Below are 13,696 nucleotides of genomic sequence, written 5' to 3'. Positions count from 1 at the left end.
CACCTTATGCCAGAAGCAGGGATGAAAGCAGCAAAGGAGGGAAAGAGCAGCTGGCCTTTTACAATAATGGCTATCGCTGCAGCAAGCCTGGTTAAATAAGAGCTTAGCCTCACCTGGGCTTTAATCCCAGAGTTGCCATTGACAATGTATTTCTTCCTGTTGCCCAGCATAGTGACATTACCAGCCCTACTGCCACCTCTCCGGTCCAGGGACCCTCGTGGCTAGGCCTTTAAACTTTCCTCATCAGCAATTCTGTTGGCTCTGGTTCCAGCTAGGGTGGTTTTTTTTTTTGAGGCGGGGATGGGGGGGGAGTGCTGCCCTTCCCTGGAATCCCTGAAGCAGCTCCAACAACCCCTCCAGCAGTAGAGCCCAACTTAATAAGGCATTTCTGTTAGTGGCTCATCAACCATTCCTAATTCTGGTAGCTGTTTTGCTTTTTTTTTTTTTTTTTCCTAAACACCTAATTACACGGATCCTCTGACCTCTAAACCTTAACAAGTCCCTTGACAAGGCCCAACTTGCAGGCACATAACAATAGCTTATTTATATAACCCGTTCACTTTTTTGCCGGCTATAATTAACTTGCTAATTAGGTTCCTTTTTAACCTTACCTCCTCCTTTTCCATGTCAGATGATTTTAGTTAACCTAGTCTCATTAGAAATAAATTAACTAGAGTCACTAAAACAATGAGGGAATTTATTAAGAAGGTAAAAAAAAAAAAACGGTGTCAAATGCTGAGGCAGCCTCTCTACGCTATACCGTGCCCTTGGGTCTGCCAGGCTGCGGGCACTGGTTTTAGCTCTGTCACCAAGGAAATCAACTCTCGCAGCCCATTTCTTTACTTTTAATTGTGCATCTTTTACATAGGTTTTGACATATGGTTCCTAGTCCCATCTCAAGATTGTTGCTGATTAGGTGGTGAGTAACTCTGTTGTTTCTGAAATTTTTAAAAAAACCTGTGTGTTTTGTGGGAAGTGTGACTACAAAGGAGAATTTCCTATTTCCTCAGAGTCCCCAGAATAACAATGGCCTTGTTACATATCAAATAAAGAGTCAAAGGAAAGGGCAAAGAATCACATTATTTATTTGCTGATTTCTGGACGGGGCCCAGTAAATAGGAAAGCTATATTCGACAGTATGTTATGGAGACAGGAGTGGGAATGTGATTTGAATTCTTCCTTTAAAAAAAAAAAAAGACTGGTTGTTGAGCACAAGAAAGAACATAAATGATAGATTTTTTTTTTTTTTTTTTTTTAGGATAATCTTTACTTTGAGAGAAAAGATCTTGGAAGAATGGAATTAAGGGAAGAGAGCTAATATTTATTAAGTTCCTACTATGTATGCATAGCCCTGCATATATGTTGATTCTATTAATCGGTATAAGAATATTACAAAGTAGGCATCATTATTCCCAAATGACAAATTAGGGAAGAATTTATCTTAATCATAGAATTAGATTAGAGAACAAATGATTTGCTGGAGGTCTCACAGCAAGTCAGTGATGGGACTGGAACAGGAGCCTGTGTTTATGACAGAGCCAAAGTTCTTTCTACTATACCACACCTTATGATATTAATCAGAAGATGAAAAAAGTCCCCTGGTCCTAATCTTAGGTATACTAGCCCCACCCCATTCCTCTTAATTTATCTTTAAAATTATTTGATTTTAAATTACACTTAAATAAATAAATAAATAAAATTATGCTTTAAATTTACTTTTTTTTTAAAATATTTTATTTAGTTATGTATTTGTCAGAGAGAGAGAGAGCCCAAGCAGGTAGAGTGGCAGGCAGAGGCAGAGAGAGAAGCAGACTCCCCGCTGAGCAAGGAGCCCGATGTGGGGCTCCATCCCAGGACCTTGGGATCATGACCTGAGCTGAAGGCAGCAGCTTAACCAACTGAGCCACCCAGGTGTCCCTAAATTTACTTCTTTATCAGACTGGGTCTCAGAAATGACATCAGCCAGATGGTCTTGGGGCTCCAATCAAACAATTCTGAAATGACTACTCATAGACTGAAATCTAACAGCTTTTTTTTTTTTTTTAAGATTTTTATTTATTTATTTGACAAAGAGAGAGAGAGGGAGGGAGGAAGAGAGAGGACACAAGCAGGAGAACAGCAGGCAGACGGAGAGAGAGAAGCAGGCTCTCTGTTGAGCAAGAAGCCTGACAGAGCTCTATCCCTGGATCCTGGGATCATGACCCGAGCTGAAGGCAGATACTCAACCATCTGAGCCAACCAGGCACCCCTCTAACAGCTCTGTAACTGGCAAGTTTGCCCAATGCCACTACCAAAAATTAAAACAGAAATTAACTGAACTCAAATATGATTCACTATCACCCATGACAATCCTGATCTCTTACTCATAATTTCACAAAATAAGACCTATCAGTCTTTTTCTGCTTGCAGAGTGAATCACTAAATTTCTGCCCTTCCTACTACACTCTCAGCTTGTTCTGGATTTTCCTCACTCAAATGAAAAGGAACTTGCTGGTCCAAGGCTTCACTGACGAGACAGACCTGAGCCAGAGGGAACAACAGATCTATACTAAATCCAACTAGTAGACATTTAAGGACACTATTAATGACAGGAAAAGCCTTACTACTTAACAAGTTTATCTAACAAAGTAGTTCTCAAACTTCAGATGCATCAAAATCATGCACAGAGCTTATTAAAAGGCATTGCTAAGCCCCATCCCCAGAGTTTCTGGTTTAGTAAATCTGGGTGTGGCTAAAGATTTTGCATTTCCAACAAGCTCCCAGGTGATTTGATGCTGCTAGTCTGGGGACTACGCTTCAGAGAACCTCTGGTCTATCACTAACTCCAAGCATGAATAAAGCAGCCTTAATGTTCTTGACTCTCTCTCCTTGGCCAACCACTTTATCCTATTTGTGACTACAACCATAGACGCATATTCATAGGCAGAAAAGGTCATTTGGAAGGTCAGAGAGTAGAATGAGGTGATCCTTTATAGCAACACAGGATATAAAGAGAACTGGGCCTAAATCTGATTTGCACAATTGAAGGCTGTTAAGAGCAGATGGTTAATACATTAAGAAAAATGGGACTCATGGGAAGGACAGACAATCTATTTACCCTACAGAGGATAAGGCCAAGAGAAAACAATTCCTTTTCAAGTACATAAAGTCATACTACAAAGGAAGATCACAAGTGGTTTTCTCTCTCTCCATTTCTTAACATTTCAGCACTTAACACTGGTAATCCTCATGTGTAAAATGGGAACAGTAATAGCTCCTTTGCCTATCTCAAATGTGCACTGAGGAAATTTTTAAAATGATGTGTATAAGAGGGTTTTGGAGACTATGTAATGATACATAAGTATAAAATATTAGCATTTCTATTCTTTTAGGTCAAAAGTTCTTCACCTAGAGTCCATGGATGTCTAGACCTACCCCCAACATAGAATGCAAAATTCTGCATATGTATATATTTTCCTGGGCAGAGGGCCCAGAGTTTTCCTCAGTTTCCTAAATGGGTCTCTGCTTTGAAGTGTCAATCCAGACCCAGAGTTACAGTCAGGTTATCTCTACCACCATTTACCAGATCCGTTCAAGATTTTTCTTTTACTTCCAAGCAGACATGGTTCAAGCATTCTTACACACATCTCTCTCTTCCAAGCTAAATGAGTTGCCTGAACAGATTCTTCACCTATAAAAGAGATTATTTCTAGCCAAAAGAAAATTGGGTAACCAGCTAGCTGCGTACTAAGGAGAGTCAATCAGATTTCCTATGGAAAAGTACCGAGTACTACAGACAGCTTGGATGGGAGGAGGAAACATCAAAATGTAAAAACTTTAAAAAAAAAAAGAAAAAGTTACTGCTGCTCTCCATGCACGTAAGAGGAGGTAATTCACCTACCAGTCAAAAGAGACTAAAGATTTCTCAAGGGAAGTAAAAACATTAATAAGGACAGTCTTTAAAAGGATATGTTCCTCAGCCTTTTAGCTATAAAATCCTGAACAAGGCTAAAAAATCCTTCACATAAAAACAGCTAAGGAGCAGAAGCTCCAGAAGTTTTCCAGTGACTGATGGAATATTAACTTGAAGGTCTACCTCATCAATTCTCAAGATGGAGAGTCTTCAAACCTTGTCCTGGCTTATTTCCCTGCTGGGAATCAGAGATGTGAGCACTGTCAGCTGCTGTGTGTGGTCTGAGTCCTATTCTCTAAGGAGTAGGCAAGTCCCTTATTGCTGTTGATCATTAACAAAGAAGGACATCTTGTAATGCAGCTCTCCTGCTAAACTTTCCCTTTGAAAGAAGGTTTGAGAGTCTTGTAATGTTTCCTTTGGAGGCAAGGATAGTCTCGGTGGAAATTTAATTACATTACTGTATAAACTGGAACGTAAGTCAGATATTTGGTTAAAATCTTCTTCAATTGAAATTTTGGCTCCACCATGGGAGATGGCTCCAGGGTTTTCTCTCAGTTATTAAAAAGCACTCTAATACTTCATAGGTAAAGTCTGTAGGCAAAATACCATAGAGGGTCCTTGACTCAGTTTGCTAGGTAAGTGGGTACCAGTGGCAGCCTAATGAAGTACTTCTAGATCAGATCAGAAATTAATGACTTATGTGGTATCTGAAAGAAAGCCTCAAAAGGTTAATCTTTGGCAAGGAAAAGATAGATTAAAAAACTGAGTTTATGAAGATAAGCTCCACCCTACTCTTTCTTGCTGTTGTTAAAAAAATTTTGCTGATCAAAAGTATCTTCCTGATTTTTGAGCGAGAAGGGCAAAGAAATCTCTAAGTAAAAATGCTATATTGGGACGCCTGGGTGGCTCAGTTGGTTGGATGACTGCCTTCGGCTCAGGGCGTGATCCTGGAGTCCTGGGATCGAGTCCCACATCAGGCTCCCAGCTCCATGGGGAGTCTGCTTCGCTCTCTGACCTTCTCCTCGCTCATGCTCTCTCTCACTCTCTCTCAAATAAATAAATAAAATCTTAAAAAAAAAAATGCTATATTAAAACAAAGCAGAGTTGTACTTCATTAAAGAATGCTTTCTAGAAGTTGGGAAGTCCTAGATCATATCCCTTAAGCAATGGTCACTAATTCTTGTAAGACAGTTTTCTTGTTCCCATAAATAAAAAGAAGTAGTAAAGGTTCAGTAGGAGCTCCTCTGCAGAGTACTGCTGAGCAGATAAAACAGGGAGGACTAGCAAGAGAGTAAGAGTTATCATAAAACTTTTATTGATTCTGAGTTGACACACTAATGTTCTGTGGAATTCTTCTGTAATATTCCTTAAAAAAAAAAATACCAAAGTTTACTATCTTAACATGGTCCCTCCCCTAAGAGAACAAAAACTGTTGTTCCCCTTTCTTGTTTATTAGTGAGTGGCTGGAGATTCAAAAACAAACTTACAATCCAACTAGAATTATTATGTGAATCCTTTCTATCAATTTTAAAACACTACATTATTTAATATAAGCCCGTGAATGGATAGGATTTCTTTCCAACAAACATTTAAAACAAACAAGATAAACAACAGCAATAACCCCAAAAGAAATAATAAACAATAGTTATGACAGTGAGAGTTGAAATGTGGGTTCTTCAGCTGGGCCTTTGTCAGGTCTACTATACTCAATCTCGTTATAGATGTTTATTTAAGTCCATAAGTCCATAAACACTGAAAAGAACTTGTAAGAACTTGTTGTACATATATTAAAAAAGAACTTGTTTTATATAAATAGTCTAACCAGTTTTCCATAGGGAAATACACACACACACACACACACACACACACACACGGCTGATATAGACTGTAAGAACTCGGGCTAAACCTAGGAGAGACCAGACAGGAACGTGAGGATAGTTGCTGTTTTTAAATCAAAAGTTGAAACTAGATCTAAAGTACTAGACTTTATGTAGTTCTTATCAACAAATAAGTCCTTACATTTAAATTATATTAAAAATATCTATCAGGCAAATATGACATTTTGAAGAGCAGTACCAAGAAAGCTATAGTTCCTGCCCTTTAGAAATAATACACATAAAGAATATTTGGGCAAATGTTTTGACTGGAGAGAAAAAATGGGCAGGTAGGCAAGAAATATCTTACATCTTCTCATAGACTTGAGAGACCACCATTTCCATAAATTCTGTTCCCCCCTCTCCCACTATTCATTTTCTTTACTCCCATGAGAAATAAAGTAAACGTCAGCCTGCAAAGAGAGTGTGAAGCAATTACAGGAGAATACAATGCACGCAGTACATCGGCGGCAGTGGGGAGAAGTCCAGGCCAGCACAGACAACCAGACAATAAGGCGACTCTGGCCAGGCAGCTCTCAGACCTTCCTCAGCTTCACTCGCAATTAAGAAACAGGAGTGATCCAGGACACAGGAACTCATCAGAAATTAGAGGAATAACTGTTCTCCCAACCACAGGTCTTGGTAGGGACTTGTCTTGATCCCTGTCACCTGTCAGAAATGGTTGCCTCAATACCAAGAAACAGAAGGAAAAGCAAAGAGACCAAAGAACTCACCATCCACTCAGGCATGTGAAAAGCTGAGGTGCCCTCATTACCGTCCCAGTTCTCCATAGTGCAGGCTTGGGTAATATATGTCCTGAAGCAAAAAGGAAGGCTGATTTGGAAATGCCAGGGTTTTTTGAGGGCCCCAAAGCAGAATCAAACCTAGTGATTCAGAAATTTACAGTATCTAGCAGAAGCTGCATCCCTTTCACAGAAGCTTTCTATTCAAATTAAGATCATTAGTCAACTGCCTGACAAGTCCCTTACTGGCCTGCTTCAAACCTTCTGCTTTGGATTCAAAATCAGACCTGATGCAAGGTTCTGCACCCAGGCACTGAACTTCCCACAGGACACTCACTGTTTAATGCTACCAAAGCACACAACCCCTGCCTCCCCAGTGGGGACTCTCTGCAGCAACAGTCAGGCTTCCTCTCTTTCCTGGTGTGTAAGACACTTGTTAATCTCTCCCGCCCCTCAGGACACGTCACTGGAGGTGCTGATACCAAGATCAATAAGGATCGAGGTCAAGAAGGCACTCCCATTTCTCAAGAGTTACTTGTCTTGGATCAGTACAGTAAACAGGCGTTTCCTTGAAATCGAGAGTTCTTTATGGCTTCAAGTTTAAACAGCTAGGCAGAACTTCCCCATCTGCTCACACCAGGGGTCTGGCAACAAACTCGGGCATATCTCAAGTTAAATTCTTATTGTAAGGGCGATTTGATTCGGATGGTGCCAGGGAAGATCTCTTGCAAAATCAGAAATTAGAACCTCTTAAGAAAAGTTCTAGGACTACAACTCCCTCTGCTGGCTCCCTCTGCTATATCCATGAAGGTCCAAGAGCCTTCAGCCGCAGAAACATAGGTGCCTATTGTAAACCCGCTGCATCCCTTAAGCCAGTCAGGAGCTACTACGCTGTAAGTTTAGAGGGAGCCAAGGTTTCCAATCAAGATTAGGGTTACCTCCAAGTTCCTACCCAGAGTAGGTTTTTACTCACCAGTTTGGTTTTGGGAAGAGGCAGAATACCAACACAGTAGCCCTATACACTTAACCACCTCAAGGGACCTCAGAAGCTGTTCCCTCTTAGGTTTGTAGGCCAGCTCCCTCCACATACTTCAGAAGTCTGGAAATAAGACAATACTAAAGGTGGCCTACCTGCTCTGCTCATTCCTAGAGTGTATTATCCGTAAGAGTACCATAGATTGATTTCAGGCACAAAGTAAGCCCAGTGAGATATGCCTGCTTCAGTCCCTTTGAAGGACCAGAGACTCTTTCAGTGTTCAGTCCCAAAACAGAGGATAATTTTTCTAGAGCTGACGGTTATAATATTAAACTCAGGATTATTGGTTCCCTGCCCCTTAGGGCCTTCACTGGTTAAGAGAATAATCCTTTGGATGTGGAATGGAGAGGAAAGTAATGTCTTGGGGAAGAGGTATTATAAGATGCCAGAGAAGGCAAAATTCAAATGCCTGACCTGGATGTCTAGACTAGAAAGAAAGGCAGGTGAAAGTGGAAGGGGACTGTCAACCTGGTGAATACAGAAGGGTCAAAGGATGAGAGACCTCAGGGTAGGTAGAGCCGAGATGTAATAAGAAGAGAGAGCAGGGCTGCCTTGGTGGTTCAGGGCATGATCTCAAGTCGTGAGTTTCAGCCCAATGATGGGCATGGAGTCTGCTTAAGATTCTCTCTCTCTCTGTCTCCTGCTGCTCCTCCTGCTAAAAGAAAATCTAAAAAAAAAAAAAAAGAAGAAGAAGAAGAAGAGCAAATAGCAGAGGTGGAAGTAAAGGAAGCTGTGGTCACAGAGGCTATGGCGTAAAACAATGAGTGATGCCAAGATAGAGAAGGCCAAAGAAATGCAGCAGTGATATGCCCTCTGAGGTCAGCACGTTAATTCCGATAAAGCTTTAGTTGCCAGCCATCTCCAGTCATTGTCCTCTGACTCTGCTTAGTTAACCTCCCTCTCCCTCCAGTTTTCCAATCCATACAGTGGAATAATAATAATAGCCTTCTCATAGGATTGATGCAGGGATTTAAAAATGGTGTATACACTAAGGGTTTACTAAACAGTGGCTCTTATTTATGTCCTTATGCTATGTCCTTTTCTACCTCATGCCTTTGCTCATGCCATTTTCCCAAATGGAAATGCATTAATTCTGCCTTCACTTCCCTCATCTTCACATATGCAAATTCCTCAAGATCTGGCTCAAATGATAGTACTGCCGTGGAATTTCACATAGAAAAAGAATCCCCCTTTCCTCTACTATTAGTCTTTGGTCACATCTCTATTTTCACCCTTTCTCAAATTAAGGATACCATGTACATATGTTGTCCCTCATTAAATTCCAGGCTTTTCTTTTCTTTTTTTTTTTTAAAGATTTTTATTTATTTATTTGACAGAAATCACAAGTAGATGGAGAGGCAGGCAGAGAGAGAGCGAGGGAAGCAGGCTCCCCGCTGAGCGGACAGCCCCATGCGGGATTCGATCCCAGGACCCTGAGATCATGACCTGAGTCGAAGGCAGCGGCTTAACCCACTGAGCCACCCAGGCGCCCAAATTCCAGGCTTTTCAAGGGCTTAGTCAGTTTGAATTGTCCACAGTGTCTGGCACACAGTAAGGGCTTAAGAAATTTTCAAATTTTGTATGCTGTATGTACACCTTACAGTACTATGGAGGTAATTCGCATAATCAGTGTGTTCTGTATATTTATGTCCATTTTACTAAATTTGGAACATTATTTTATTATACAGGGGCTTAGTTAAACTACTGCTCACAGCTAGGACTTATTTGTGTTGAATCCTTAATGGGGTTTTAATCCTTAAATATATTATCTCTGCAGGAATATATAATCCATTTTCCATTGCTTGATCTACATCAATTGTATTCCATTATGATCTGCATCATAATAAAACTCTTGCGAACAAATCAAGGCCAAAAGAGTGGAGTCCAACCCTGAAAATATTTCAGTGATCAGCAAATTATTAGATTATCGGTGCTCCTGTAGATGTTTCCTACATAATCAGTTATTAAATAAATGGAAGATGACTGCCATCATGGTCATGTGAAAACATGCAAGAAAATGACTTTTAAAGAAGACAGGGGTGAGAATAAAAGAATAAGCACAAAATACATCACTTTTGCAACCTAAACTGTCATTTTAGTTGTAACTTTTTGTTTTTTAAATTTTATTTATTTATTTTAGAGAGAGCCAGAGCACAAGAGCTTGGAGCGGGGGGGGGGGGGGGGGAGTGGACAGGGGAGGAAGGGGAGGGAGAGAAGTCTCAAATGGATTCCAAGCTGAGCAGGAGGCAATGCTGGGTTCATCTTAACCACCCTGAGATCAGGACCTGAGCTGAAACCAAGACTCTGAAGCTCAACTGACTGGGCCACGGAGGTACCCTGTTTGTTTTTTTTAGTGTAGTTTTTTGTTTTTTAAAGATTTCATTTATTTATTTGGCAGATTTGACAGACAGAGATCACGAGTAGGCAGAGAGGCAGGCAGGGGTGGTGGGGTGGGATGGAGGAGGGGAAGCTGACTCCCTGCTGAGCGGAGAGCCTGATGTGGGACTCCATCCCAGGATCCTGAGACCACGACCTGAAGGCAGAGGCTTTAACCCACTGAGCCACCCAGGTGCCCCTTTAGTGTAGGTTTTAACTAAAGTAGACTTCCTTTGTAAACTGTGGCCTTACTACTTCGTTCTGCAATGACGAAGTGAAACAAAAACACAACAGGAGCTGTTAATCACATTTGGGGACCGAAGATCTAGGAACTGAGTAGGGGTGCATATGGCATGAGGCATGGGTGTACGGTTTTAGCTATAAAGTTGTTTATGATCAAGTTTCATTTTACCGTATAGAAGGGGCATGAGTAAGACTGCACATGGTTATCTATAATCACTCTTAACATTTAAGTTTGCAACTTCAGAAAAAATAAGTTACACAAACTACATGTGCACCTATGGCCTTCAGGCTTTACAAAAATTGACCAAGTGTGTGAATAGCTCAAAAGAATCTCATCTGTGCTCCAAGAAGAACAACTTGAAGTTGTACGTGCCCGTTGTGCCCCTGCCAGAGGTGATTTGATGGCAGTATGGTTAATGGAGGCAAGCCAGGTGACTTGCCAGAGTGAGTATATGCTTGGCTAGAGGAGGAAAAAACAATTCAGTATTTCCAGGGGGTCAAAGTCAAAAAAAAAAACCACAAAGTGGTGAAGAAGTAACTACAACAGCAGAACAGTTAAGAGGTGATAAATCTGGAACCTAGAAAGTCATAAGGCACAGGACAAAGAATACACAAATGTGATCCCGTCCTCTATTCCTGGCTTGTCTCTAATGGTTTTATTAGATGTTGGCAAGTCACCTAATTACTCTCTTCTTCAGTTTCCTTATTATAAAACAAGGGGGAGGTGGGGAATAGTGTGACTGTGGTAGGTTAGAACTGGTTCCTTCCAGTTCTGACACACAATATTTCTAAGCTGTCTGCTTTCTCTGAAGCTAGAAGAAAAAGTGGTAACTACTCCTTAGTAACCTAAGTTACAGTTTATTGTACAGGCTAAGATTTTTATTCTCCTGAGTTCAAAGTTCCATGTGGCCAGTTAAGAGGCTGGCTGGAACTGGTAGGCCTCAGATCTCCGCAGCTCCTGCAACCCGGAAGTGCTAATGTTACCATAGAAAATGGGATTGTTGAATTCTCCCAACCTAAATGTTAGGCATTCTCTCAGTGCCTTAAGACTCATATCCCAGAGGAATTTTAGACTCCACATGGAAGCATCATCATTGCTGGAAAAACTGCAGGCTTTGGAGCTAAACAGGCTTGGGTTTAAAGGCGAGCTCTGTCTCCTTCTCTCTGTGTGTATCTTCACATAAAGATACAACTATATAAGCTGTATAACTTTTTGAGTCCTTGCTTCCTCATCTATAAAACAGGATAATAATGCCTTCCTCACATGGCTGTTATCAAAATTAAATAATACATAGAAATACATAAAAAGTGCCAGAAATTTATTTTGTCCAAAACCAGTCATAGCAGAGTAGTACCAGACTATCTGGTTTACTTGTCTCACACTTACAAACTATGTAACCTTAGACAAATTATATATTCTCCCCGTGCCTCGTTCTCATCTGTACAATGAGGATATTAAAAGTATCTACCTTAGGGGACTGCTGAGAGGATCAAATAAATTTACATACATATATACATAAAAATGTATACACATATTTATACACACACACATCACTTAGAACCATGCCTAGTACTTTAAAATTCACTATTATTACCAATACAACATGTTCCTTCCCAAACACATTCAAATCCATCTTCCACATGATGAATTCATCAATCAAACCACAGATATTTATTGAGTGTCTATTATATATCAGCCAGCATAGAAAGACAGTCCCTGCTTTCATGGTGTTTCCTGTCAGGCCATTAAATATGCAATTATAATACAAATATGAAAAATGAGAAGGTAAGTACAGGTTGCTATGAGAGTATATGGCAAGGGTGCCAACCATGCTTACTGGGAATGAGAAGCTCCATTTAAGCTGAAAGGTAAAAGATGATTAGGGGATACCTGGTATGTATTTGACCAGGAGGACTATCAAGAAGAGTATTCCAATAGAAAGAAGAATATGTACTCCATAATGTCTCTTGTACTCTGTCCTTTCTTCATACCAGCTGTCTAAAGCCTGACCATCATCACATCCATCTAAATCAGTGCTTCAAAAGCTTGCATGTGCCTACAAATTACTTGCAGGTCTTATTAAAATGCCGATTTAGGTCCCAAGATTCTACATTTTTTTAAAAGATTTATTTATTTGAGAGAGAGAGGAGGGAGGGGAGAGGGAGGAAGAGAATCCTGAAGCAGTCTCCTTGCCAAGTGCAGAGTCCAATGTGGGCTTGATCCCAGCACCCTGAGATCATGACCTGAGCCAAAACCAAGAGTTGGCCACTTAACCAACTGAGCCATCCAGGTGCCCTCTCACATGATGCCAGTAATGCTGGGACTATGCTTTGACAAGGGCCTAGATAATTCCATCCCTATATAGCCCACCTCAATTTGTTCAATCAACTTATTTATACGTGATTATCATCAGTCCAATAATTTAAAAATCTGATCACATCACTTCCTTGTTCATAACACCTCAATAGCTCCCCACTTGTCCTCAAAATAAAATCCAAACTCCTTAGCATGACACACAAGACCCTGCATGACTTAGCTTGCGTATACCTCCCAAGCCTTAGCTCTCTGAATTCCCCCAAACCCCAACTGTGAACATATACACCCCTTTCAAAATTTAGCTTATCTGTAACTTCTTCCAGGACACATTTCCAGCTCCTGGCCTAGGTTTAAGAATCAGTTCTGTGAGTTACTGACTAATCCCCCAGACTGATCGTTTGTCTGTTTCCAACTAGAAATGCAAGCAATTTGAGAGCAGAGATTATGCGTTTTATTCTAGTATCCCAAGTGCCTAGCATATAGTAAATAAGCAATGAATATGTGCTGGATGGTAAAATGACTTAAAGAATAGCTAGATCAGAATAAAGCTTCAACTGAATAAAATACAGGATAGAGGGCGCCTGGGTGGCTCAGTGGGTTAAGCCGCTTCCTTCGGCTCAGGTCATGATCTCAGGGTCCTGGGATCGAGTCCCACATCGGGCTCTCTGCTCAGCAGGGAGCCTGCTTCCTCCTCTCTCTCTCTCTGTCTGCTTCTCTGCCTACTTGTGATCTCTGTCTGTCAAATAAATAAATAAAATCTTTAAAAAAAAAAAAATACAGGATAGACACCTAAAGGGTAAAAAGAAAGTAAACGGACTCTGGTATGACTAAGAACTGACAAAACCATAATTAGAAACATCACTGTAACAAAATTCTGTACCTCCCTGCCACTAACTAACCCAGTCACTGTTTCTCAAGATAAATAATTAAGCAATACACAGACTACAGTACACTAACGCAGGCACCACGCCACCTTTTCCACTCCCTGTTGAGTCCTCTAGATTCTGGGAGTGGAGTGTGGAATGTAAATCCTCAATTTCCCTGACACAGCGAATAGAGCTCCACTCAGGTCAAAGTTCAGTTTGCTGCAGTTAGCACCTCTAGCTAAAACTGTCCTTAAAGAGAGGTCAAGCTAAAACTTGAAAACGTCTTAAACTTGAAAACAACCAGGGTAAGAGTGGGAAGGAATTTATCAGACTGGAGAGGGGTGGGGTA

At 40.7% G+C, this 13,696-nt stretch overlaps 1 protein-coding gene across 7 annotated transcripts in view; it reads right to left on the bottom strand.

Moving 5' to 3' along the window:
• Positions 1–13,696, bottom strand: part of AHCYL2 (adenosylhomocysteinase like 2) — a 167,625-nt gene that overhangs the window by 47,621 nt on the left and 106,308 nt on the right. For 2 of the 7 annotated variants that reach the window (XM_044246546.1, XM_044246549.1), the window contains exon 1: positions 114–628. The exons of 2 other annotated variants lie outside the window; for them this stretch is intronic. In XM_044246546.1, coding sequence (XP_044102481.1) covers positions 114–170 — 57 coding nt within the window. In that variant the 5' untranslated portion in view covers positions 171–628. Of the gene's footprint in view, positions 1–113; positions 629–6,500; positions 6,919–13,696 lie in introns of those variants that run through there. 3 more of the 7 variants (XM_044246548.1, XM_044246547.1, XM_044246550.1) reach the window with 3 other exon arrangements.

The sequence above is a fragment of the Neovison vison genome, chromosome 4 (genome assembly GCF_020171115.1).
Source record: "Neovison vison isolate M4711 chromosome 4, ASM_NN_V1, whole genome shotgun sequence".
Lineage (NCBI taxonomy): Eukaryota > Metazoa > Chordata > Mammalia > Carnivora > Mustelidae > Neogale > Neogale vison.
This window is presented reverse-complemented; position numbering and strand designations above follow the sequence as displayed.